This window comes from Podarcis melisellensis (assembly GCF_964234715.1).
Source record: "Podarcis melisellensis genome assembly, chromosome: 8".
NCBI lineage: Eukaryota > Metazoa > Chordata > Lepidosauria > Squamata > Lacertidae > Podarcis > Podarcis melisellensis.
In genome coordinates, this window is record NC_138540.1 from 11,698,206 (window position 1) to 11,721,742 (window position 23,537).

Below are 23,537 nucleotides of genomic sequence, written 5' to 3' on the forward strand. Positions count from 1 at the left end.
TGTGCATTTTCAGGATTCAGAAGCTACTTCTGGTTCTGCCCCCTTCAAAAAAAAATGTGTGCCCTATCTCATCACTGAGCAAGTTTCTTTAGGTTATTCAGGTACTCCATGGCAAAGACATTCCAGAAGATGCCACTTGCCCCTCTTTGCTCATATGCGTCTTCACATTCATTGCCTGTTGCAGCTAATTGTTCTTATTTATTTCCCACCTTTCCCCCCAAGTTGGGAATCAAGGCCGCTCCCAAATTATTTTCAAGAAAACAACTATCACTGGAAGGTGAGGCTGCTTTATTTCAGAAAACAAAATTCAAGTACAGCAATCTTTCGTTGGGAGACCAGAAACAAGTCACAGTGGCAGTAAGCATGTTTGAGAGACGTCCACAAAGGAACTGACACGTGGATTCTGTAAGAGTTCATTCAGGGGCTGCTCACTCTCCCTTCTCTTCCTCCAAGAGGCATCTGCTTCCCCTTGCCCACCCCCAAAATCCTGACCCCCACCCACCAGGCCCTGGTCCCTCAATCCTGAGGACTTCCAGTCTCCAAATGTTGTGTGTACTCAGCGCCTGCACTGCTTGGGGCCACCGCCTTGGAAGAGGGGTGGGCTCCCTACTCCTTCTGCTGGGAGACCCTCAATCCGATTTCTCCTTCTCCTTCATGTGGAGGAACACGATGCTGAACAGGAAGAGGCCCACCATCATGGAGAAGGCGCTGGCATAGTAGGGGTACGCCGAGGGGATGAATCGCTCGTACTGCGTGTGCTGGAGGGGACGCACCGATACCTGGCAAAGGCGGGAGATAGCAGAGCAAGGTGTGAGGCGGCTTCTCAGGAGCCATCCAGACGCACAGGTGGGGAGTTCTGTCTCCCACCTTACGGGCAACAAACAGGCTTCTTGCAAAGCACACACCCAGGAGAGAAAAACAACTATCGAGCCAAAGATTTAATCACTATAATTGATAAATATATCTGTCAGGGCTGCCGCTAAGTCCCAGCTCACAGAGGACCAACGCCCAGTGGATGTTATATACAAAAGTCTTTATTGAAGTTTAGTCTCCATTTCCAAGTTCTGGGCGCGCAGACCCACGTCTTGACGCTAGACCGGCTAAGTCCCCTCTGACTCACTGCTGACCCCACACCAGTTTAAGATCGTAGCCCGGCTCCACCTCCTGCGCTGGGTCCTTCTGCCCCCTGGGGTTTCCTCCTTCCTGGACTCTTCTGACGCTGACCCCCCTGAGTCTCGCCCTTCCTTCCGGCGGGCTTTAGGACCTGGCTCCCTGTCAGGACTCCCTGCTGTGCCGCTCGCCTGTACATTTGAACTTGGCGCGCGCGCCCAGCCGGTAACCTTCCTTCTGACCGTTTCCCCGCTTCCTGATGTGGGCGTTGCCAAACCTGACTCCTCTCCTCCCGCTGGTGGTGAGAGCACTGGTCCCGACTCCTGGGACTCCCCCTCCCCACTGCGCTCTGGTGGGGAAGCTGGTCCTGATTTCCAACTGCTGCTCAGGAACTCCCCGCTGGCCCCTCCCTCCTGGGGCTTCCCCCCTGGAACCCCCCTCGCTCTGGCCATTGGTGCTCCCTTCTGTGAGTCCTCCGATTCGCTAGAGAGGCTTGTGGAGTGACTCTGGCCGCTGTCACTGCCTGCTCCCCCTTCGTACTCCTCCTCCTCACTCTCCATTTGCTCCCCCTCCTGTGTCTCTCCTTCTGAACCCCTGACAATATCCAACTCTATTAAAAGCAAACAGAGCGGTCTGCAGCATAATCATTAAAGGCCTGTGGTGTTAGGAGGACTGGGGAGTGATTCTGCCCCTCTTAAAGGGCAATTGCAATGAAAAGCCAAAACTGCCCTGAATCATTCTCAGCTCACTGAGTTCCTCCAATGAGAGCCCTGTCTGGGAGCCCCTCATCTCACATTCCCGAAGGGAAAGGGGTCAGGATAGCTCTTTGGTGGCCCAGGCACTGTGGGCCAGAGATGGGGAATCTGCAACCACTGGCCATGCCAGCTGGGGTTGCCTATTTAACATAAGAACCACCACCTGCTGGTTCAGGCCAGTGGCCCATCTAGTCCTGCATTCTGTTCTTGCAAGTGGCCGACCAGATGCCGGTGGGAAACCAGCAAGCACAATTTGAGCACAAGAACAACTCTCCCCTTCTGTGGTTTCCAGCCATTATCTTCTAATGGGCTTGTCTTTTTACTGTTAGCTAGCTTGAGAGATCGGGGACCCCAAAATTTACAGGAGACACCATCCATGGTATCTTTCTACCTGGCTCTTGGGCCAGAAGCTCCTTCCTTGCCCAGGCCAAGGCTCTTCTTACCTGGGTGGAGGAGTACAGGTGGGTGTAGCCCAGCCGGTTGTAATCCACTTTGAACTGGAAGACTCCATAGACGTCGGGCAGCTTGAACTGGACACGGTACTTGCCTCCTAGGAGGCAAACACATTTCAGGGGGGCTCAGGCCAACTTGTGGTCAACATGCAAAGAAAGTGAAGGAGTCCCCCCTCCTTCCCCTGTGCATTTCAACAACCTATCCTAACTTCTGTCATTCTGACCTGGAAGCGTAATAGTTTCTGCGGCTCTGGTGGCCACACTACCCTTAATGCAGTAGAATTTATGCCCATTATACAGTTGGGAACTGGAGGTCGCCTCCCAAGTAGGAAATTCAAGCCCTGCTCAGAGCACACCTGCTGAAACTCATGGACCTAAGTGGGTCACGCCTCGAGTAGGACTAGCACTGGCTGCAACTCTCAGCCCCAGCGAAAATTCTCTGCACATATCCCTCTCACTGGCTGTTGCAGCTAGTTGCTGTTATTTTTATTCTATTTCTTTATATCCCACCTTTCTCCCAAGTTGGGATTCAAGGCAGCTTACAATGTTATGAAATGCAAAGTAAGAAAAGCAATCTAGTTATAAGACAGTAATTCAAATACAGTCATACCTCGAGTTACAGACACTTCAGTTTGCGTTTTTTCGGGTTGTGGACTGCCAAAACCCAGAAGTACTGGAATAGGTTACTTCCGGGTTTCGGCGGCCGTGCATGCACAGAAGCACCAAATTGCGCTTTGCGCATATGCGCCAAATCGCAACCTGCGCATGCACAGACGCACCGCTGCGGGTTGCGAATGTGCATCCCGCACAGAACACGTTCATAACCTGAGCGTCCACTGTATATCAAAACACATTTAGAACCAGCAATTAAGATCCAGTTCGCCCTGACAGCAGCCCATTGATCAACACCATCTGCACTTTATCTTTCAATGGCCTGTCTGAACAATAAGGTGTCAGCATGCTGACAGAAGAATAGGAGGGAGCCAGTCTAACCTCTCTTGGAAGGGGGCGGAATTCCACAATCAGGGAGCAGTCACTGAAAAGGCTTTCCCTCTTTTTCTTTTTCTTTCTTGTGTCACCACCAGCGGTGCCTCACATGTTTTTAGGACTGAGTTAAGCTGCTCAACCTGAGGATCTTAGCAGCTGGGTAGGTTCAGACAGTATAGGTGGCAGGTCTCTCAATGCGTATCGGAATTTCTCATCACCACCCAACATCACTATGACAATTTCTTTTTGTTAACGTGGACGTGTTAGGATACTGCAAGCCTGGGTCATAACAGACTGCAAACCTGCATACAAGCTACTCACCTTGGGCCAGAAATGAATCTTTTCTAAAAGGGAACAGAGGTGGTCTCACCTCTCCCCCACTCCCAGGTCACAGTGGAGGGGACACGAAGGAATACAGGCAAATGGGAACAGCAGAAATTCTGAAATTTTCAAGGGGCTGATAATGCACGACTGAGAAAACCAGTTTACCATTCCTCTTGAGGAAAGTTCTCACAAACGGGTCGATGCGGACAAATTCGAGCTGGATATCATCGCCATCAAAGGGGACCCACTTCCCATCAGAGAGCTTCTCAATTACGATACTGTATTCCTGAGATAGAGGGGGGAGCGAGTGTCATTGGCCGGCTAAAAAGGCATGTGCAGACTGTGAAGGGAACTCTTAAGCTGTGGCTGCAAAGGATGGTTTAAAAATCTCACCACCAGGTCTGTGACGGTGTAGGCACTAGGGGGCGTGATCTCCCCCACCCGGTGGTGGGACACCTCTCCCACGCGAAGGACGCCTTCCTCCTTGAACACCCAGCGCGACAAAGCCATGGCCAGCTCATAGTTCCCTGTCTGGGAGTACCTGAGAAGAGGAAGCCAAGGAATGAGAGTTAACATTTGCTCAAGGGATGTTGCATAGCCACAGAAATTCAACTCCAGTAGAGAAAGATTAATCAGCGTTATTTGCACGGCAGATCAAGCACGGTCTGCATCGACTTTTGCCAACCTAGAGACTTCCAGGTGTTTCGGACTACAAACCTAGCTGGGGTGGTGGGTGTCAGTTGGCATTTCTTAGTACAGTACAGAAAATATTGATCTGATGTGTAGAGATCTTTCCTATTCTAATTAATTCAAGAGGGTTCTGGAAGCTTCCCTGTGTGAAAGAAGCAAGCAGGAGGTTACTGATGTTTGGGTTATTCCTTCCGGGAAGCCGAGTACAGCTGGTTTAAACTGGTTCTGTTCTCTCTTTCTGTCAAGGTCATGCTGCCTATAAAAGTAGGGCCAGAAGGAGCCGGAGTTTCACCCTCTCTCTTTTCGCTCTGGTGTGGTGTTCCGTACATAGTGTTACGGTTTAGTCTTATTATAAGATATTGTAAAGTTTAAGTTAAGTCTGCTGCAAATGGATTTCTTATAGACAGTGCCAATCCTGAATGTATTGGATTTGTGACCATTAAGCTCATTTGCCTTCAGTAGCAGTAAAGCTCTGCTGGATGAAATGCCTCTGGTCTATTTTTTGGGAATCCTGCAATGTATTTAAGTTTTTACTCTGCTAACTATACATTGGAATCTACTCTGGATCAATACAACGTAGAATTTCAACGACAAAAAAACTGCAGACCTAAACACCTGGGGGTCTCTAGGTTGGAGAAGGCTGATCTTGCATCAGGTATGAAGTGGAGAATCTTCCTGCATGACCTACAGAGACTACACTCTGTGTCCTGGTAATAGACCCATCTGCCTGGGGTATGAGAGAGACATTTTCAGCGGTAGCATGCAGATTACGTCACATCCCACCCCCACCCCCCACACCTGATGGCTTTTAGCCACCTCACAAAATACCTTTCTGATTCCAGCAGCTGTTTAATCTTCTGGTTGCTGGTGCTTTTATGCTTTCATGCTGTATGGACTTTATCCTCTACTCTGGATTACCTGGCAGGAAACTGTTAGCTATTTCCAATAGCGTTCCAATGGTTACTTGAGGGCTCGTTCTCATGTACCGATGTAAACCGCCCTCAATGTCTCTTTTGAGGATGTAAATTTCCTAACACGGGAGACCAGGGGTTCAAATCCCCCCACTTGACCACGAAGCTCACCGGGTGACCTGGGGCCAGACATTGCCTCTCAGCCTAACCTACCTCCCAGGGATGTTGTGAGGATTAAATGAGGAGGGGGAGAACTATGTATACCACTTTAAGCAACTTGGGGGGGGGGAGTGAAGTAATAAATAAAATAGAATTGTCTCTGTCAAAAGACATGGGCTCTGTCCCTCCTCATGCACACAGAAGGTGGGCATCATTTGGAACACAAGAATGGAATGGAAACCCGACTGTACCTTTGGGAGCCAGGGGTAGCTTTCTGCACAGCAGAGTTGAAGAAGGCATCACTGAAGAAATCCAGGGAACCGCTGAAGACAACACGGGCGTTATTCCGGGCCTGGAGACCCGCAATCAGGAGCGTGTTCTTCCCAACAGCATGAGGGTACTAAGGGAGCAAAATGACTGGTCAGTGCAGGTGAACCATTTTTCGGAGAGGATGCCAATTGCCACCAATTTGGGCTCTCAAATTTCAGGTGTCCTGTGCTCCGTCCTACAGCATTGTTTTGGCGCCCCCTGCAGTCCCCAACTAAAACGAAAGCAATTGGAGCCTGGCACCAAGGTACTTTTTGTCAGCAGGTTTTTAAAAAAGGCAAGCCCCCCCCCTTCATGTCATACCTGTGTGATGGGTTTGTCAGGAAAGAAGGAGTAAGAGGTTGAGGAGCCAGTCAGGATATCTAGAACCAAAGGGTTGTCAGGATCAGCCACCATCCTGCAGGGGGGAAAAACTAATTGTGAAGATTTCCGACAGCAGGGGAGAAGTTTCCTTCCAAGGCGCAGTTCAAAATGCCCATGCGCCCCTCCAGGTGGGAGCCGCCAAATATTAATAATGTATTTATGGAAAGCACTTGGTGCAAGACCCAACACTGCCTTGAAAGGAGGCTCTTCTCTTTATGCTTAGGATTTAAAATAAAGGAAAGATGAAAAGAAACCATGGGAGGTATTCACTGCTAGTCCTACTTAAGAGTAACCCCATTGAAATTTATGGACAACAGGACTAACTTGGGCCAATTCATTTGAGTGGGTCTACTGAGAATGACTTGGCTGGAGAAAGCCCCATGAGCTGGGAGCGTAGGAAAGTAGTTACCAAATTTTCTTGTTGTCTAGGTGAAGACATAGTCTCTTCACACTTTACTAAACTTCACTCTTTCCTAAACTGGCCAAGAGCACCAGCTCCTATAGCTGTGGCCAAACACAACCCTCGTGTTGCAGGAGACTCACCCAACTCCCCGAAAGAGTATGGGGTTCAGAGGCTTCTTCCCCACAATAGTCGGAGCCTTCAGGAGGTTCTCAGAATCTGCCACGATGAGGGTGTGCTGCAAAGAGACCGCAGTTAAAACCTTTTGGGGACTGCCAACTCTACAGGCAGGTTCAGCCAATGCTTCATCAAATGACAATGTGGCTAACACTTTGCCTTAGAAGAAGAAGCAGCCACAATCCTTTGCCCACTAGCCCCAACTCTGCCTTTCTGCCCTCTCCAACTTTCTCTGCAACACACAGAAGGCTGCATTTGGATGGTTACAGCTCAGCACCATCAACCAAGATATGCAAAAGCATCTGCATTACAAGGGCACAGCACCATTCAACGCACAGCACAATTCAACCAAGTAGTCTCCATATAGCTGGATTTCATGAGTCGGACATTTACAGTTACTAGCCAGAATATTTAATCATAGTTTGAACCATAACTTCTCATAACTCTGCAATTTCAGTTTATCTCCTGACAATATGGTTTTTAAACGCCTTATGTGCTTTGTCCTTACCGTACCACAAGTATGCATGCCATCCAAAAACATTATCATGTCCTTCCAAATCAAGAATGTCTGTATTCTCAAGAAGTAGCCATTCCTTCAACCAGCAAAAGGCTGCCGCCTTGTAATATAGTTTAAAGTCCGGCAGGGCAAACCCCCCTCTATCCTTTGCATCAGTAAGAATTTTATATTTAATTCTGGGCTTTTTTACAAAAGTTGAGAATGTAGCCAGTGGCTGCTGGCATTCCATTTCCATGTTGGGGCCGAAAGTAGATTCGTCTGATCAATTAACTGGTAAATTGGCATATGTTCTTTGTTTTTTCAAATATACATGTAGATGTTGTAGCAAGCACCATCTTGGAAGCAGCTTTCCCTCCTCTGTGGAAGTGAAGAGGCTGTTGCCTTTTCTAAGATTCTGGCTGCCACCTGCAGCCTTTGTAAGAGCTTAATGGCTAACACAAGCAATTGTTTCAAAACAACTAAATATTTACTGCCTAGAAGAAAGCCGGTCTACCCAGCACTTTGCATCCTGCTGCTTACCTGACCCAGATCAGAGACATCGTAGTTGTGATGGTCAATGACAGCTGTCTTCTCCTCATCAAATTCTATGCCACATTCACTTCCCAGCTCTCGAAGGGGATCGCCTAAGAATTGTCAACATTGTACTTGTTTAGAAAAAGGGGAGCTGTTCATAATTAAAGCCACAAGTAGCCTGGCATCTACTTAGATGATACACACACAAATCACTCTCCAAGTACGAAAAAATGAGACACTTCCGGGTCACGTGGCCAGCGTGACGAAGCTGCTCTGGCGAGCCAGCACCAGCACAGCACACGGAAACGCCGTTTACCTTCCCGCTATAAAGCGGTATCTATTTATCTACTTGCACTTTAGGGGTGCTTTCAAACTGCTAGGTGGGCGGGAGCTGGGACCGAAAGACGGGAGCTCACCCCGCCGCGGGGATTCGAACCGCCGACCATGCGATCGACAAGCCCTAGGTGCTGAGGTTTTACCCACAGCGCCACCCGCGTCCCTACTCTGTTCAAGATACCAGCTTCCAAACAGATGCAAAGGAAGGGGGGGGGGGAATCATGCCACCTTCAAAGATGACAGCAGACAGAAACAGACCCTTTTGCTTTCCTTTGAGATAATGGCTATATAGAGAGAAAAGGTGCTAATGGAAGAGCCGTAAAGACGTTGAGGCACCCTGGGTTTGTTGTTTCTTAAATCTATACTCATTCATCACTCAGGTAAAAGTATTAAGTCAGCTCCTGCCAACCTTGTGCCCTCCCTTTGCAACTCCCATCAGCTCCAGTCAGCACAGCTGCCAATACCAGTCTAAAACACCTAGAGGGTATTGGGTTGGCAAAGTTTGGCCTAGGAGGTCAATTATCCAGCTAAATAGCAAAAGGTTCAAGGCATTTACAGTTAGCATTCACACTTTAAGGTGGTTAGAAAAAGTACTTTGTCCTGTATTTCCTGTTTAATTTACAGTGGTACCCAGAATTCCAGGGCTGCTGTAGCCAAAGGAATTCTAGGCACAGGCGACTCAACCGAACTACAAAAAATGGCTGATCAACGAGAAGTTCCCCGTTCATGGTGGGGGTAGGGAGAAGCTCTCTTTCAAGTCAAAGGCTTGGATAAAGTTCATTTTACTGACCAATATCTGAACTGGCGGCCACAAGGACGCTCCCCCCTCCATCGATGAAAGCAGCAATGGTCTCCACATTGATGTTGCCTCCAAAATCTGAAACGAAGGGCCAATGATGTTTAAACATGTCAAAGCAAAAGCTAGATTTGAAAGGAGCAGTTTACAGGAGGGATAATACCTGCAGTGCATACAGAGGTAGGTGAAGCAGCTGGACTTCAGGGCTGCACACCACAAATGACTGACTTCCAGCTGCCAACATCCACCCCCAAAACTCATTTTTAAAAACATAAATGTTTTTCTAGCAAAAAGCAGCATGCAGTTGTATTTATCCATGTATTCAACCGATAACAACTCTTCCTCACCTTTTACAATATTTCTCCGCCAAGCTAAGCAGTTGGCTCCTTACCTCTCTTGCCCTGACCTAGCCACTGTGATCCACGCGACGGTCACCTCCAGACTGGATTATTGTAACTCGTTCTATGTGGGGCTGCCCTTGAGACTGACCCAAAAACTCCAGTGGGTGCAGAATGCCGCAACGAGACTCCTTACAGGGTCTTCGCTGCGAGATCACATTCATCCGGTGCTATACCAGCTGCACTGGCTCCCGGTGGAGTACAGGATCAGGTTTAAGGTGCTGGTTTTAACCTTCAAAGCCCTATACGGCCTAGGACCCTCGTACCTACGGGACCGCCTCTCCTGGTATGGCCCACAGAGGAACTTACGGTCTTCAAATAAAAACATCTTGAAGGTCCCAGGCCACAGAGAGGTTAGGCTGGCCTCAACTAGAGCCAGGGCTTTTTCGGCTGCGGCTCCAACCTGGTGGAACGCTCTGTCACAAGAGACAAGGGCCCTGCAGGACATCTTTCCGCAGGGCCTGCAAGACAGAGCTGTTCCACCAGGCCTTTGGTCAGGGCGCAGCCTGACTCCCTCCTTTGGCAATCTTTACAAAACTTTAGTTTATGGTTGCCATCAATTTTGATTTTAATTAATTTTTATAATGTTTTTATAATGTTGCACTACTTTAGTGTTGTTAGCCGCCCTGAGCCCGGCTTCGGCTGGGGACGGCGGGATATAAATAAATTTTTTTATTATTATTACGCCTATCGTAAGGGTGACAGAAAGAAATGCCTTCCAACTCCAACCAAAAAACCCTCAAATGAAGCCCATTACCTACTCAACAGGTGAAATATAAGAAAAAAGCAAAACAGGTGCAGAAAGCAAAACAGAATAATGACACACAAGTATTATTTATACAATAAGCACTGAACAGTTCAAGGAAATAAAGCTCGAACAAACTTTGTGGTCTTCACTTCTGAATAAACACAGCATAGGGTTGCACTGCAAACTTCTCTACATTGCTTCATTTCTGTCTTACCTTCTACAGATGGAGAGAAGATAATCAGGTTGTCATACAGGAACTCTCCATATTTAATGAGAGACAACCCAGGGTCATCTGCAGTCCTGAAGGTGAGATCAAAGCCCCTATCTAGATTTAGAAGTGCAGGAGAAAATAAGGGACTTGTAATATTCCCAAGCACAAAGAGAAATTCAGGAACCAGTAAAGTTCTAGGTCCACTAGACATTGCTAAAAGACTAACGGGCAAATCAGGGAGTTCCAAATTCCCATTTTGCCTCTGCTGGGTAATATTAGCTGGCCTGAAACAACCCTCACAGTGCCTCTTCTATTCCCCTTGTTTGCAAGCGGAATAAAAGCCCAATACCTGCCCCACAGAATTATTCACGCCAACTGTTCATTTATCCTAAAAGCATTTATAAACCATAAAACATAAAATCTCTTGAGCTGCCTAAAATGAGCTTGAGGGTTATGTTATTAAATAACCAAGTTATTACTTGGAAAAGCCTGGGAATAAGAACAAATCATGTCCTACTCACGCTTCAACCAACACTGCCTTCCACTCCTAACCCTCTAAAGCAGGCTTAGGCAAACTCCAGCCCTCTAAATGTTTGGGACTACAATTGCCATCATCCCTAGCTAACAAGACCAGTGGTCAGGGATGATGGGAATTGTAGTCCCAAACACCTCGAGGGCTGGAGTTTGCCTATGCCTGCTCTAAAGCTGAGGTGAAGAGTCAGATGTAGCCCACCAGGCTTCCCTCAAGGCCACATCCCACATTAGCTCTGCACCCTCCTTTGAATGTTTTCTATTAATTTCTTTTTTGCTTTTACAACTCACCAAGGAGCTCAGACTGGGATACGCAGCTCCACCCCTCCTCTTTTCATCCCCTTAATTCCCCTGCAAGGTAGGTTCTGCTAAGAGTGACCAACTGGCCCAATGTCAGGCAGTGAGTTTCATGGCTGAGTGGCAGTGGGGATTTGAGTGCTGGTCCCGGTCTAACACTCACTGTGCCACACTGGAATGTATGCTGGGACTCTGATAACAGCTCTCACTCCCCTGAATGGAGGATAGAGAGGTGCGTGTGTGAGAATCTGTGCATATACATACAGCCTAGTGGTGTAATGATTCAGAGTGCTGGACAAGCACCTTTGGAGAGGCGATGCTCTGAATCCCCAGCTCAGCCATTAAACTCACTGGGGGGGGGGGGCAGTCAGTGTCTCTCAGCCTGATCTACCTCACAGGATTGTTGTGGGGATGAAATGAGGAATAAGAGAGCCATGTGCACCATCCTTGATAAATGTAATAAATATTTAATGCAAGTTACAGGGAACTGACACTAAGGACCTGCTGGCAGTTCCCTCACTACAAGAAGTGAAGTTACGGGGAACCAGGCAGAGGGCCTTCTTGGTAGTGGCACCCGCCCTGTGGAACGCCCTCCCACCAGATGTCAAAAAGAAAAATAACTACCAAACTTTTAGAAGACATCTGAAGGCAGCCCTGTTTAGGGAAGCTTTTAATGTTTAATAGGTTATGGTATTTTAGTGTTTTGTTGGAAGCCGCACAGAGCGGCTGGGGAAACCCAGCCAGGGGGGCGGGGTATAAATAATAAATTATTATTATTACAGTGGTCCAAAGCTAGGAATTCCACGTGTTCACACACACACACACACACACACACCTCGCTGACATGTCCCTTCTGGGAGGTTGCCTTGAAGGGAATGCTGCCCTGGCGCTGGAAAAGGCTCTCACCCCCCCCTCCGCACCCCGTCTGCTCTAAAGCGCCCCCCGCTCCCGGGCCAGACCTGCCAGGCTGCGCATGAAGAGCGAGTGCGTGTCCTTCAGGTTCATGTTCTCCAGCAGCACCAGCGTGCGGGTCCCGCCTCCCCCGGCCGCCGCCTCCCGCGCCAGGCATAGCAGCACCAGCGCCGCCGCTAGAGAAGCTGCCATCGACCTCCGCCGGTGCAGCCCGGGAGCTCCACGCACTGCAGCCGCCATCTTGCCTTCTCTCACTCTCCGAGCGACGCGGAAGCGAACTCCGCCGCAGCCGCCAATCAGCGGACGCCGCCCTCTCAGGGAAGGCGGGCGCCCAAGCGTCTCCCAGCCAACTAGCAGCAAGCGACGAGGCAACGTGGGGCGCGCGGGAGCGAGTGCTCGCCCTGCCTTCCGCCATGAGCCAATCGGAGACAGACAACTCTCGACACGGCGTTGCTCCCCGCGGCCGGATCTGCCAGTCTGAGCTCGGCCCTTGGCGGAAGCCAATCACATCTTTTCTTTTGCTGCTGGTATCCAATCAAGCATGAGAGCAGCCATGGCTAATACAGCGCGGAGCTGAGCGATTGTTGCTAGGCAACGGAGGCATCTAGGCCTTAATGGCCGCCATTGATTTTGAAAACTAACGTTTTAAAGGTCTTCTCCTCCCAGTCACGTTTTATTGCCATTTCCCAACACACTCTCACACACAAACAAACGACAGCTAAAATTTAATCATTTTGGATTACAAATATATTTTTCATCACATTTATATATAAACATATTTAAAATATAGGTTATGTATTCATATATTGGCATGCTCACAAATATTTCCCCCCCCAAAAAATATTTCTTTCAAAATATTCTGGCTGGAGCAGGTACATAAACCCCCATAAGGAAAACAAGGGATTGTAACCAACTAAATTCTACTGAGAGTAGACCCATTTAAATTATGTACATTAACTTTGAGTAGGACCAACATTGGACACAACCCAAGGAACATAAGCCAGCAGCATTAAGTGGGAAAGAGGGTGTTGACTTAACTGACCTGCAAGAGCTAAAAACCACTTGCAGAATTTTGTTTAGATTAAACCTGGAGTTATCTCTGACCTCTCAAATGCTCAGTTAATTTGTTTTGTTTTTAAGATAAGTGGCAAGAATCTGGAAAACCAATGTTCTAATTGAAGGAGCATTTATTGTCTGAGCTGCAGCCCAAGATAGGAAAATAGGTGGTGAGGGAACACCTAGCTACTTTAAATGAATTCACAGTTGAGATTCCAGCATTGCATTGAGTTGGACTAGATGAGCCTTGGGGTGCCTTCCAACTCTACAATTCTGTGATGCAGTATTGAGACAAAAAGTGCAACTCTAGAGTACTTCTAGTCAGTAGTAACTCCAAGACCAATGGGGCCTTTGTGCTTGGAAAGTAGACTTGCCACACGTCAGGAAAATTCCTGCCATGTCCTGGTTTTTGGTGTAAAAATGTTGTCAGGGGGGAATTCTGCCAAACAGCCGAAATGTCTGGGAGAACATGGATGTATGGCAATGTGATAGAAAAAGCTCAAAAAGCTTAAAATAACTATTGGTTTTCCAAAAAAAAGCTAAACAATTTGGGTTTGTTCCCAAATTAGTGGTGGTTTCCTTAAAAAAGCTCAACAACTTTGCGGGTGTCAGAAATTTTACTTTTTAAAAATATGGCAATTCTATTGGAAAGCATGTGCAGGATTTCAGCCGCTGATGAAAAATCTATCTCTGAATGACCAGGGACATCAGCGCCATGGGACCCTTTGGCTAGAAAAGTTAAGACTAGTTTGCCATTCTACTAGGGGGCAAGAGGGAAGGATTGGATCAATGCCATCAAGCCTAATCCCTACCATATCAGTATGAGAAAGCTAGCCCAAGTGCAAAAGTGCCACATAGCTTGAACACCACAAAAAGAGTTAGCACAGTTAGCATGTGGATGGCAGGAAAGCTAAGCCCAGACTCCTCATCCCAGTTCCTGTGGGACAGCCAGAGATTTACTAGTGCCATGTAGCCAAGATGCCTGCCGGCGGCTTCTATCTTCCTTCCAGGAATCCTCCACTGCGCAGTCTTGCTCCTCGTAACAGTGGTTGATCCGGCCTGCAGCCAGAGAGCAGAAGAGGCCTCCTTGGATTCCAGAGTAGTGATCCAACAGAGCTTCCATACTGGGGAACTCCACATTCAAATGCTATGAGAACAAAGAGAAAAGGAAAGAAATGATAAGAGATCGAAAACTGGCTGTTGCCCGCAAACCACCCCTCATTGGACGAGCTTCTGTGATGTCACATAATGTTTCCACACAATCTAATTTGCGAAGGGGAACAGTCCCTTGTGGAATTTCAACACAAATCAATGCAGGAGCTATTGTTGAGAGGTAAGGGAAAGATTTATTTAAAGGGGGGAAAATGTACCGGATTGGGCTTAGAGATGAGGCTTTGGGGACAGGAAGAGCTGTGTAATGTTTCTATTACTATTGTCATACTTTGTTTCTGGACTGCTTTTGGCCAAAAAGGCCCCCAAAGGAGCTCAGAAATGTTGGTGAGAATTTTTATTGTTTTCAATATTTCAGTTAATGTTTTAACATTTTAATCTTTTAACCAATTGATACAAATCCACCTAGTTACCATTCCTTCTGGCTCCTGGAAACTTGCTTATCTCGTGCACCAAAGTGGTCCAATATATTGGCAATATTGTATGACAGGAGTTTAAAAAAACCTGTCCAAATGTGCTTGCAACAACTGAATCAGGCAGAATCAGGCAGAGCCGGCATGTCATTTCCCTCAAGTTCTCACCTCCACAGAATACTTCCCAAGCTGGCTCCTGTAAATCTGGTAAGGGATGATTCCACATCTTGTCCTCACTGTAAGACACCACTGATCGGTGGCCCCTGGCTCAGCCCAGAGGAGGAAGGCTCCAATTACATCATTCCTGAGCAGCGCCATCCCAGCATCCCTGAAAACCAGAAGGCAGTGTGGAAGAAGGGACCTCTGAACAGGAGGAAAGCAGCCCATGGAACCAGGTTTCTCTCTCTGGAGCAGAATCCCTCTCCCCGCTCCAGCCCTTCCACATCTGGGAATAAAGTCTACCATCCAATGAGCCCTTCCCTTGGAGTAAGCTGCACTGGAAACAGTGGGGCTTACTTCAGAGTAATCATGATTAAGTTTACACCACAAGTGTGGGAAATGTTTGGCTATCTTTCTTGGGTCATTCAACAACAAGCAGTGTCAGTGGCTACTAGCCATGATAGCAGTATGCCTTTTGATGGGAATCACAAGTAGCGACAGCACTGCTGTTGTGCTTGGGTCCTGCTCACAGGCTTCCCATTGGGATTGGGCCCTATGAGAACAGGATGCTGGACCAGACAGGCCATTGGTCTCTTCTAGCTGCAGGGCTTCTCTCACATTCTTACCAATTTGGCACCAGCAACCATGAATTTATATGGGAAATCTTAGCTTCCTTCTTGTGGTCAACCACCTGTGCTGTGCAGTTTACTTCCATTCCCCAATTCGCAAGCATCCTTGGAGGCCTCCTGTCAGAGGGCACACGAGGGGAGACCTCCCCATACCTGTCAATGCCTGCAAAAGACCACACGTTCTCCATCAGACTACTGTCGTTATCCAGCAAGCAAGCCAGGCTCCCTCTGCTGCCTTTGCTGTCGCAGCTGGTGAGAACTGAAGCCAAGAAGGAAACAGAGGGGGAGGTTATACAAAAGAGACCATCTCAGCAGCATAGATGCTTGAGCAAAATCTCAAAAGAACAAGGAAGGAGGACTTCCGGGGAGAGGAATTGGTGGTTCAGCTGTCTCTCTATAAGCATGCCGCAAACAGAATATAATTATGTGGTGATTGATAACAGACAGACAGACGGTCTGAATATTAATCACTCTGGAATATAAGGGTGATTATGGGAGCAACCTCAAATGCTTTGGATGAAGCCATTTTATGCTGTCTTCACTTGGCGGCTTGGACGGGAGTGAGAACAAGCTGGCAAGCTAGGGAGTTGACACTATGCCCAAATGCTACGTAAGCACCTTTCATAGGTAGAAAAGTCACAGCCCCACTTTCTTAAACACTTCAGGGACAAGGTAACTTAGAGATACCCCTCCATCTTCTGGTGAAAATTTACAATCTAAAAATTTGCAAGTACTGCATTCTGTCATTAAGAAGAACAGAAAGGAAAAGTGGACATTAAAGTGTCTAAGGAAGAGTGACATGTCTGATTTATGTTTGGCAATAAAGATTAAACGGATGAAGGAATCCCATGTGTGAAGAATCATTAACACTTTTTCTTTTGCTTGCCACTAAAGAGCTGAAATAACTGAAAGTAAACCAGCAATAACTCCATTATTCCAGCCATGGAAATAATTTATTGTGAGAAAGGATATGCTGGCTGTGATCTTAATGTGGAAATATTAAGGTAGACTGAGTTGCTAATAATATTCAAAACATCAAAAGCACCCAATATGGCAAATGTACCTTTGGATCTCCCAGTGGCCGTTGGTATTGTTCATCAGTTGAGGCTGAACAATTAAAAATGATCAGATCGGTGTATGATGAAAGGGGGAAAGAAAATGAATCTGAGAAATACGAAATGGAAATGAATAATACTTCAATGCTTCATACTGAATAGATGAAAAGCTGGCAGGGCTGGATGATGAAATAGCTAAATTGAAAAAAGCAAGTGCTGAAATGGAAATGCCTTGCATACAAGGATTTGGAGGAGAAAATCACAAATGGAGAGATGGGGAATTAAATGGATATGGCATCAATGGAGCTGAGAGGATATAAAGCTTTGGGAAAACTTAAATCCTGCCCTTTCTTCAGTTCTAGCAGATAAAAAGTATTTTGCATACAATTTGGAGCAAATGATGCTACTAAATTTATGCTACTCTCTGGAAAAAGACTGGGGGGAAATCAAGATACTATCAAAAATACATCAGGAAATGGAAACACAACAGGAAATGGGGGAGACTCTGGATGAGAGATAGGGGAATGTTGGTCTCCCAGGATGAAAGGCTGGGATGAGAAAATATCTCAGGTGAGAACCGGGATGAGCTACTATCTTCTGTGGTTGGTAAGGGCTAATAATTACTTTTAAGAGGACTCCACATTCTACTTATTCAGTTGGTTTTTTTTTGTAGCAGCTATTTTACAGTATCATGTAAAACTTTAATAATAATAAGAAGAGGAGTTTGGATTTGATATCCCGCCTTTCACTCCCTTTAAGGAGTCTCAAAGCGGCTAACATTCTCCTTTCCCTTCCTCCCCCACAACAAACACTCTGTGAGGTGAGTGAGGCTGAGAGACTTCAGAGAAGTGCGACTGGCCCAAGGTCACCCAGCAGCTGCATGTGGAGGAGCAGGGAATCGAACCCGGTTCACCAGATTACGAGACTACCGCTCTTAACCACTACAGCACACTGGCTCTCCATAAGAATCTCATTACAAGAAAAATAAAGAAATGAGGAATGAGAATGCAAAAGGAGATGCAGGAGGCAAGATATCCTCTGAAAAACAGGGATAAAAACACCCCAAAGACACTCTCGGAAATAAAGAGAAGCTCTTTACATAGCTGGAATGCAACATGGATGAAAGAGCAGCACAGGATATTCTCTTCTGTCTCCCTGAACAGCAGAATCTTCCGCATTCCCCGAATACTCACACATCTCTCGGGCGCTCTGCTGCAACTGAGCCTCGAATGTGCAGCCCCTATAAGCTCCGGAGCGGAGGGTTTTGCTGCGGATCGCCTTCTTCCTCACCAGGATTGGAGAGCAGTATGGATTCCCTGGGCGAGAGGTGCCCAGGCTGCTCCTTTCCTCCAAATCCAGCCTCTCTCTCTAGGGATAGGAGACAGAGACCGATGGACACTGAGCAGGAGAAGCAGAATTTGGAGCTGGCGATAAAGTTTAGCGTGAAGCTGAATGGCTCAAAGTTCCACCCCAGCACAGTAGGTCACCTTGAATCAATTCAGGTGGTACCTTTCCTCCTGGCCCTCTGGATAAGACTGAAAGCCTTCTTTTGGAAGGCAGTTTCTTCCTGATCCCGATCCGGACATAGGAAACTGCCTTATACTGAATCAGACCATTGGTCAATCCAGCTCAGCATTGCCTACATTGACTGGCAGCAGTGGCTCTCCATGGTTCCAGGCAGGTAGTATGTTTCTAGCCCTACCTGGAGATGCCGCTGGCAGGGGGAGGTAAGAGGCCTTCCTTCCACTGCCAGGTGCAGCTGGGCTCACTTCCTCGGCTTACTCAATGGAGAAGCCCAGAGAGAACCCACTTACCACACTGATGGAGGGGCCAAAGTCAGCAGGGCACGGAAGCCTCCGGAAGGACACCAACGCATTGACGTTTTGAGAGACATCCTCTGGATCTAGGGACTCCCAGGCCACCCGGTTATCCAGAGAGGCTCCCAGCAGCCTCCCAGGCTCCTGTTGTGTGGAACCACTGGGGAGCCATTCTTGGTCCTCAGGATGCATCAGGAGATAGTAGAGCTGGAAGGAGCGGCAGAGCAAAAAGTGCAAAATCTGGACCTGTAGGGCAGAAAACGCAGGAGGCACATTAGCCACCACCAGCCCACCCCCCCGTCCCCCTTCCAAGGGCCAGTCTGTTAACTCAGGCAATGGCTGAAAGCAGCTTCACTCCTGAGTAGCACATTTCTGTCAGGAGAGGAGCAGGCACTAAACATCTCCCTTCATGGGGCAGTAGGATTAGTGCTCTCCAAGCTTTCACGGCAACCAACGGTGCTCACTGTTTCTGGGGGGCAAGAGGCAGGGCCTTCTTGGTAGTGACTTCACCAGTAATAGAATGTTCATCCTCTAGTGGGTAAGGCAAATTCATGGATGATAAGTTCATCAGTGACTGCTACTCAGGGTGGCTGAATTTCTCCTCCACTGTCGGAGATGCCATACCTTTGTCCCACCAGCTGGCCTACCTCACTGGGCTGGCTGCCCACAAACAAGTGGCAGAAGAGGCTGCTGCGAGGGCTGCGTGGGTTGCGGGCCACAAAGGCGAACTGGCACTCAGTGGGTATCCAGGTGCTATACAGGATGCGCTTGAGGGCATGCGCCATAAGCAGGGCCTGCAGGAGAAGAGAGGAGGAGGAAGGGGCAACGAGGTCAAGCAGTTGGCAACCCACGTCCTCATCAAACAACCACTGGGGCTGCCTCATTCTGTATCCAGGGCAGCTGTCTACCAACTCCACCTGGTACGCAGGTTGAGACCCTACCTGCACCTGCCCGCGGACTGTCTCGCCAGAGTGGTGCATGCTCTGGTTATCTCCCGCTTGGACTACTGCAATGCGCTCTACGTGGGGCTACCTTTGAAGGTGACTCGGAAACTACAACTAATCCAGAATGCGGCAGCTAGACTGGTGACTGGGGGCAGCCGCCGAGACCACATAACACCGGTCTTGAAAGACCTACATTGGCTCCCAGTACGTTTCTGAGCACAATTCAAAGTGCTGGTGTTGACCTTTAAAGCCCTAAACGGCCTCGGCCCAGTATACCTGAAGGAGCGTCTCCACCCCCATCGTTCTGCTCGGACGCTGAGGTCCAGCGCCGAGGGCCTTTTGGCGGTTCCCTCATTGCGAGAAGCAAAGCTACAGGGTACCAGGCAGAGGGCCTTCTCGGTAGTGGCGCCTGCCCTGTGGAATGCCCTCCCATCAGATGTCAAAGCGATAAATACCTGACATTCAGAAGACATCTTAAGGCAGCCCTGTTCAGGGAAGTTTTTAATCTGTGATATTTTAGTGTATTTTTGGTTTCTATGGAAGCCGCCCAGAGTGGCTGGGGAAACCCAGCCAGATGGGCGGGGTACAAATAATAAATTTTATTATTCTTATTCTTATTCTTATTCTTATTATCCAAGCAGAGAAGGCCTCCCCGGCTCAGTCATCCTCAGGATATCCTCACCACAACCCAGGAAGGTGGGCCAGCCGGAAAACAAAACGGGACCCCCACCCAGCCTGGCACAAGCCCCAGTTAACTCCCCATAAGGCAAGATGGCTCCTAGTTCCGGCATGCTGTCGTGCATCAAACCATGAACCCACTCCTACCTCCCCCTCTGCGCTGTACATCTTCAGACCCTGCAGGCAAAACTTGAGGACAACAGATCGCCGCCTGGGGCAGTCCTGTGTTCCGGGAGAGCAGGATGAGAGATGGAGAAAAGGAGAAACGGAGTCAGAGATGGCACACCAAGGAGACTCACTTTGCTCTTCTAGTCACACAAAGATTCTGAGCAGAGACAATTCTCTTTTGCTCCCCACACTTCCAGAATTTTGGGGGCTTTGCTGCATGCACATCCCAGGGGCTCAGAGCCGGAGCTGGTTTCACAGTGCCAGAGTAATGACCCCCCCCCCAAATAGGGGGAAGAAGCATTGGGTGGGGCTAGTGCCTCTAAGCACGTGCAGAGGGCTAATGAGGCCACAACCAGCTCCGACTGCTTACCTTCAGGCGCTGAAGCTGCTGCTGGATGGCCAGAGCCTTTTGCTGGAGCTCCGCGTCCTCGACGGTAAAGGAGCCCACATACTGTTGGCAAGGGAAGGAGGAGAGTGAGAGAGGAGAATACCCTGGGGAGCCCTTCTAAGGACCCACATGGAACACCAAGGAGGACCTGGGAAGATGAGGCCTCTGGGGAGCAATTAAGGGAGATGCACCTCAAACCTCCACTGCCCCCCTTGCAAAAAAGTGGGGGGTTCTGACAAACTCCTTAGACTAGCTGCTGAGCTAGGGTGGCCCTCTCCTTTCTCTGGGATTCTCCCTTCCTCTCCTTTGATCCGTTGCAAGGTTTTCAGATGGGACGTGGGTGGTGCTGTGGGTTAAACCACAGAGACTAGGACTTGCCGATCAGAAGGTCGGCGGTTCGAATCCCCGTGACGGGGTGACTTCCTGTTGCTCAGTCCTTGCTCCTGCCAACCTAGCAGTTCGAAAGCACATCAAAGTGCAAATAGATAAATAGGTACCGCTCTGGCGGGAAGGTAAACAGCGTTTCTGTGTGCTGCTCTGGTTTGCCAGAAGCGGCTTAGTCATGCTGGCCACATGACCTGGAAGCTGTACGCCAGCTCCCTCGGCCAATAAAGCAAGATGAGCGCTGCAGCCCCAGAGTTGGCCACGACTGGACCTAATAGTCGGGGTCCCTTTACCTTTACCTTAAGGTTTTCAGGGGAGTGGGCTGAGCAGCAAAGCAGGCTTCCACCCAGGCTGAGAGGGAGGTGGAGCCATGGGCTGCTTCCGTGGGCACAGGTGCCCCTGCAAAGCCAGACAAGGCACCAGAAGAGGCAATAATGGCCCAACCCTGCTCACTTTCCAGATTCCTGGCCATGGGATCAAGGCAGGCAGGATCTAGATCAGCCCCTCTACCCCACAACCTCTCCCCACCCTCCCAAGTCCTCTCTTTCATAGACACCTAGAAAGTTGCCATCCACGTAGCTCAGTACTGCCTACACTGACTGGCAGCGGTGGCTCTCCTGCATTCCAGACTGAGGTTTTACCTGGCTTGAAATTGAGCTTGAGACCTTCTGCATGCAGAGCAGATGCTCTACCCACTGCCCCCACCCCCAGAAAGCTGCCTTATACTGAGTCAGTGTTGCCTACACTGACTGTCAGCAGTGGTTCGCCATGATTTCAGGCAGGGATCCCTCCCAGCCCCACCTGGAGATGCTGCCAGTGGAGATTGAACCTGGGTCCTTCTGCATGCCAAGCAGCTGCTCCACCCCTGAGCTATTACGATCCTCCCTCACCCCCTCCCTCCCACAAGAGCGAAAGCCCAGCCTCACCTCCGCCAGTTTGGCTATGACCCGCCCGCCCCTCTGCTGGTGGTGGTGCGGGGAAGCCAGGGGCTCTGGCCCTCCCCAGTACTCGGAGCGCTGCTTCTTCATGGCGCCGACGGCTGGGACCGCTCCGGGGGTTGCTGCGGGGATGGAGACAGGGAGATGGGGGGAGGAGACGGCCTCTCCCCGAAGAGGCACCGCGGATGCCCAAGCGGCAGGGGAGGAAGGGGCACCTCCGCCCCCGCACTGGCCCCAAAAGAAAACGATGGGGAGGGGGCGCTGGGTGCCAGGAAAGAGATATTGGGGGGCGGGCGAGGACGAGAAGATGCCCCAGGAGCAGTTCCTGGGGTCCCACCCCATAGGAAGCCCCTAAAGAAGAAGAACTCCTCTTTCCACGACGGGAGATCAAGGACCCGGGGGGCGCTCTGCACGTGCCCAGAAACCCCCTTCTCCCATCCTGCCACAGGAGAAGGATGGAGAAAAGCCGCCTCCCTCCCTCCCTCCGCGCAGCCCTCACCTGGCAGAGGCGGTGTGGGAAGCCGCCGCCGCCGCGCATCTCCTCCGCGCCCAGGCGCTCCGCTCTCCGCAGCTGCAGCAGCAGCATCTTCCCGGCCCCTGCTCGGCCTCTCCGGCCCGGCTCACCTGGACGCGCCGCCTCCGCAGCAGACTCCGAATCCCGGCCGACCAATCAGCGGCCAGGAATGCGAGTCCCCGCCCCCGGCTGCGGAGATGTAGCAGCGGGTGGGGGGCGGCGGCGTAGAGCGACCTGCAGCGCTTAGGGCTGGCGAGAGCCCCCCCACTCGCCCTTGCCCGCTTTCCTTTAGAACAGCTCCCCCATCCAGGGAAGTTCTGAGGTCCTGTTACAGGGCACCGCACAGAACAGCCCTCCCCGGCCAGCGAGGGGGCGCCCCCAGAATCATTTGCAAGAGAAGCAGGGGTGCCAACTTGAATAAAATACTGGGGTGGGTGTCCAGGTAAACCCCGCCCTGCTGCACAATCAACCACATGACGTGGTGCATGCAACCATTTGAATGGCAAGTCGCATCAACTTGGGGGGTCCCCAAGCCCCTCAAGTATTTTATTGTGGAGTGGGGGGGGGGGCAAAGAGATCTCAGCCTTTAGGAGTTGACTTCTATGGATACAAGCATTTCCTCAGAAGGGAAGGGGGTACACTTTTGGGGGTTGTGGACCCTTTTGAAAATCTGATGAAAGCTATGTGGACTGTGGGACGCGGGTGGTGCTGTGGTTTAAACCACAGAGCCTAGGGCTTGCCGAGAGCTCCCATTGCTGGGTTCCTGCTCCTGTCAACCTAGCAGTTCGAAAGCACATCAAAGTGTAAGTAGATACCGTAAATAGGTACCACTCTGGCGGGAAGGTAAACGGCGTTTCCGTGCGCTGCCAGAAGTGGCTTAGTCATGCTGGCCAAATGACCTGGAAGCTGTACGCCGGCTCCCTCAGCCAATAAAGCGAGATGAGCGCCACAACCCCAGAGTCGGCCACGACTGGACCTAATGGTCAGGGGTCCCTTTACGTGGATTGGCCCTCCCCCACAATACTTTGCATATTTTTATGGCATCGGGGAAATATTTTTTTGGGGGGGGGATGGGGCAGTTCATAGACCCTTCAGGGATCTGTGGATGAAAGGGGAACCCCTGGTCTGTATGGAAAGCAGCCCATTCAAACAGCCCAGGGTGGCAGGGCAGAGTAGGACTGTTTGAGCACTTAGGTGGCACTTTAACCAAAGGGCACCTCCATGGTTCCTGCCCCAACATGTGCAGAAAAAGGGCTCATTCTTTGCATGCCTCCATCCCATCCTGAGGAAAGGCTGCACCTGTGGTACAT

The 23,537-nt window shown here is 49.6% G+C and overlaps 2 protein-coding genes across 2 annotated transcripts; both read right to left on the reverse strand.

Annotated features, from left to right (window-relative positions):
- Nucleotides 1–271: 271 nt before the first annotated feature.
- On the reverse strand, nucleotides 272–12,182 carry DDOST (dolichyl-diphosphooligosaccharide--protein glycosyltransferase non-catalytic subunit). Its single transcript, XM_081923148.1, has 11 exons — nucleotides 11,962–12,182; nucleotides 10,178–10,288; nucleotides 8,812–8,898; nucleotides 7,692–7,795; nucleotides 6,622–6,716; nucleotides 6,019–6,112; nucleotides 5,640–5,788; nucleotides 4,022–4,169; nucleotides 3,794–3,914; nucleotides 2,309–2,415; nucleotides 272–779 (listed from the first exon to the last, which is right to left on the reverse strand). Exons 1-11 carry the CDS (start codon nucleotides 12,152–12,154, stop codon nucleotides 630–632), a joined length of 1,359 nt encoding a protein of 452 aa, XP_081779274.1. The 5' UTR covers nucleotides 12,155–12,182; the 3' UTR covers nucleotides 272–629.
- A 445-nt stretch (nucleotides 12,183–12,627) lies between these two features.
- On the reverse strand, nucleotides 12,628–22,493 carry SH2D5 (SH2 domain containing 5). The gene is made up of 10 exons (XM_081923149.1): nucleotides 22,213–22,493; nucleotides 21,702–21,835; nucleotides 20,374–20,454; nucleotides 19,983–20,057; nucleotides 18,861–19,007; nucleotides 18,211–18,459; nucleotides 17,590–17,764; nucleotides 15,495–15,600; nucleotides 14,722–14,881; nucleotides 12,628–14,117 (listed from the first exon to the last, which is right to left on the reverse strand). The coding sequence occupies exons 2-10, from the start codon at nucleotides 21,801–21,803 to the stop codon at nucleotides 13,896–13,898; spliced, it is 1,317 nt and encodes a 438-aa protein (XP_081779275.1). The 5' UTR covers nucleotides 21,804–21,835; nucleotides 22,213–22,493; the 3' UTR covers nucleotides 12,628–13,895.
- Nucleotides 22,494–23,537: the final 1,044 nt, after the last annotated feature.

What these genes read in the sequence shown, in the direction of transcription:
- SH2D5 (XM_081923149.1), bottom strand. Translation starts at nt 21,803, where the DNA reads ATGAAGAAGCAGCGCTCCGAGTACTGGGGAGGGCCAGAGCCCCTGGCT. An exon ending in GCAGAGCGCCCGAGAGATGT is followed by an intron (nt 15,601 to 17,589) that starts GTGAGTATTCGG and finishes TCTTGGCTTCAG; the next exon opens with TTCTCACCAGCTGCGACAGC. An exon ending in TTGGGAAGTATTCTGTGGAG is followed by an intron (nt 14,118 to 14,721) that starts GTGAGAACTTGA and finishes TTGTTCTCATAG; the next exon opens with CATTTGAATGTGGAGTTCCC.
- DDOST (XM_081923148.1), bottom strand. Translation starts at nt 12,154, where the DNA reads ATGGCGGCTGCAGTGCGTGGAGCTCCCGGGCTGCACCGGCGGAGGTCG. An exon ending in CTTCTCTCCATCTGTAGAAG is followed by an intron (nt 8,899 to 10,177) that starts GTAAGACAGAAA and finishes CCTTCGTTTCAG; the next exon opens with ATTTTGGAGGCAACATCAAT. An exon ending in GCTACCCCTGGCTCCCAAAG is followed by an intron (nt 4,170 to 5,639) that starts GTACAGTCGGGT and finishes TCCTCTTCTCAG; the next exon opens with GTACTCCCAGACAGGGAACT.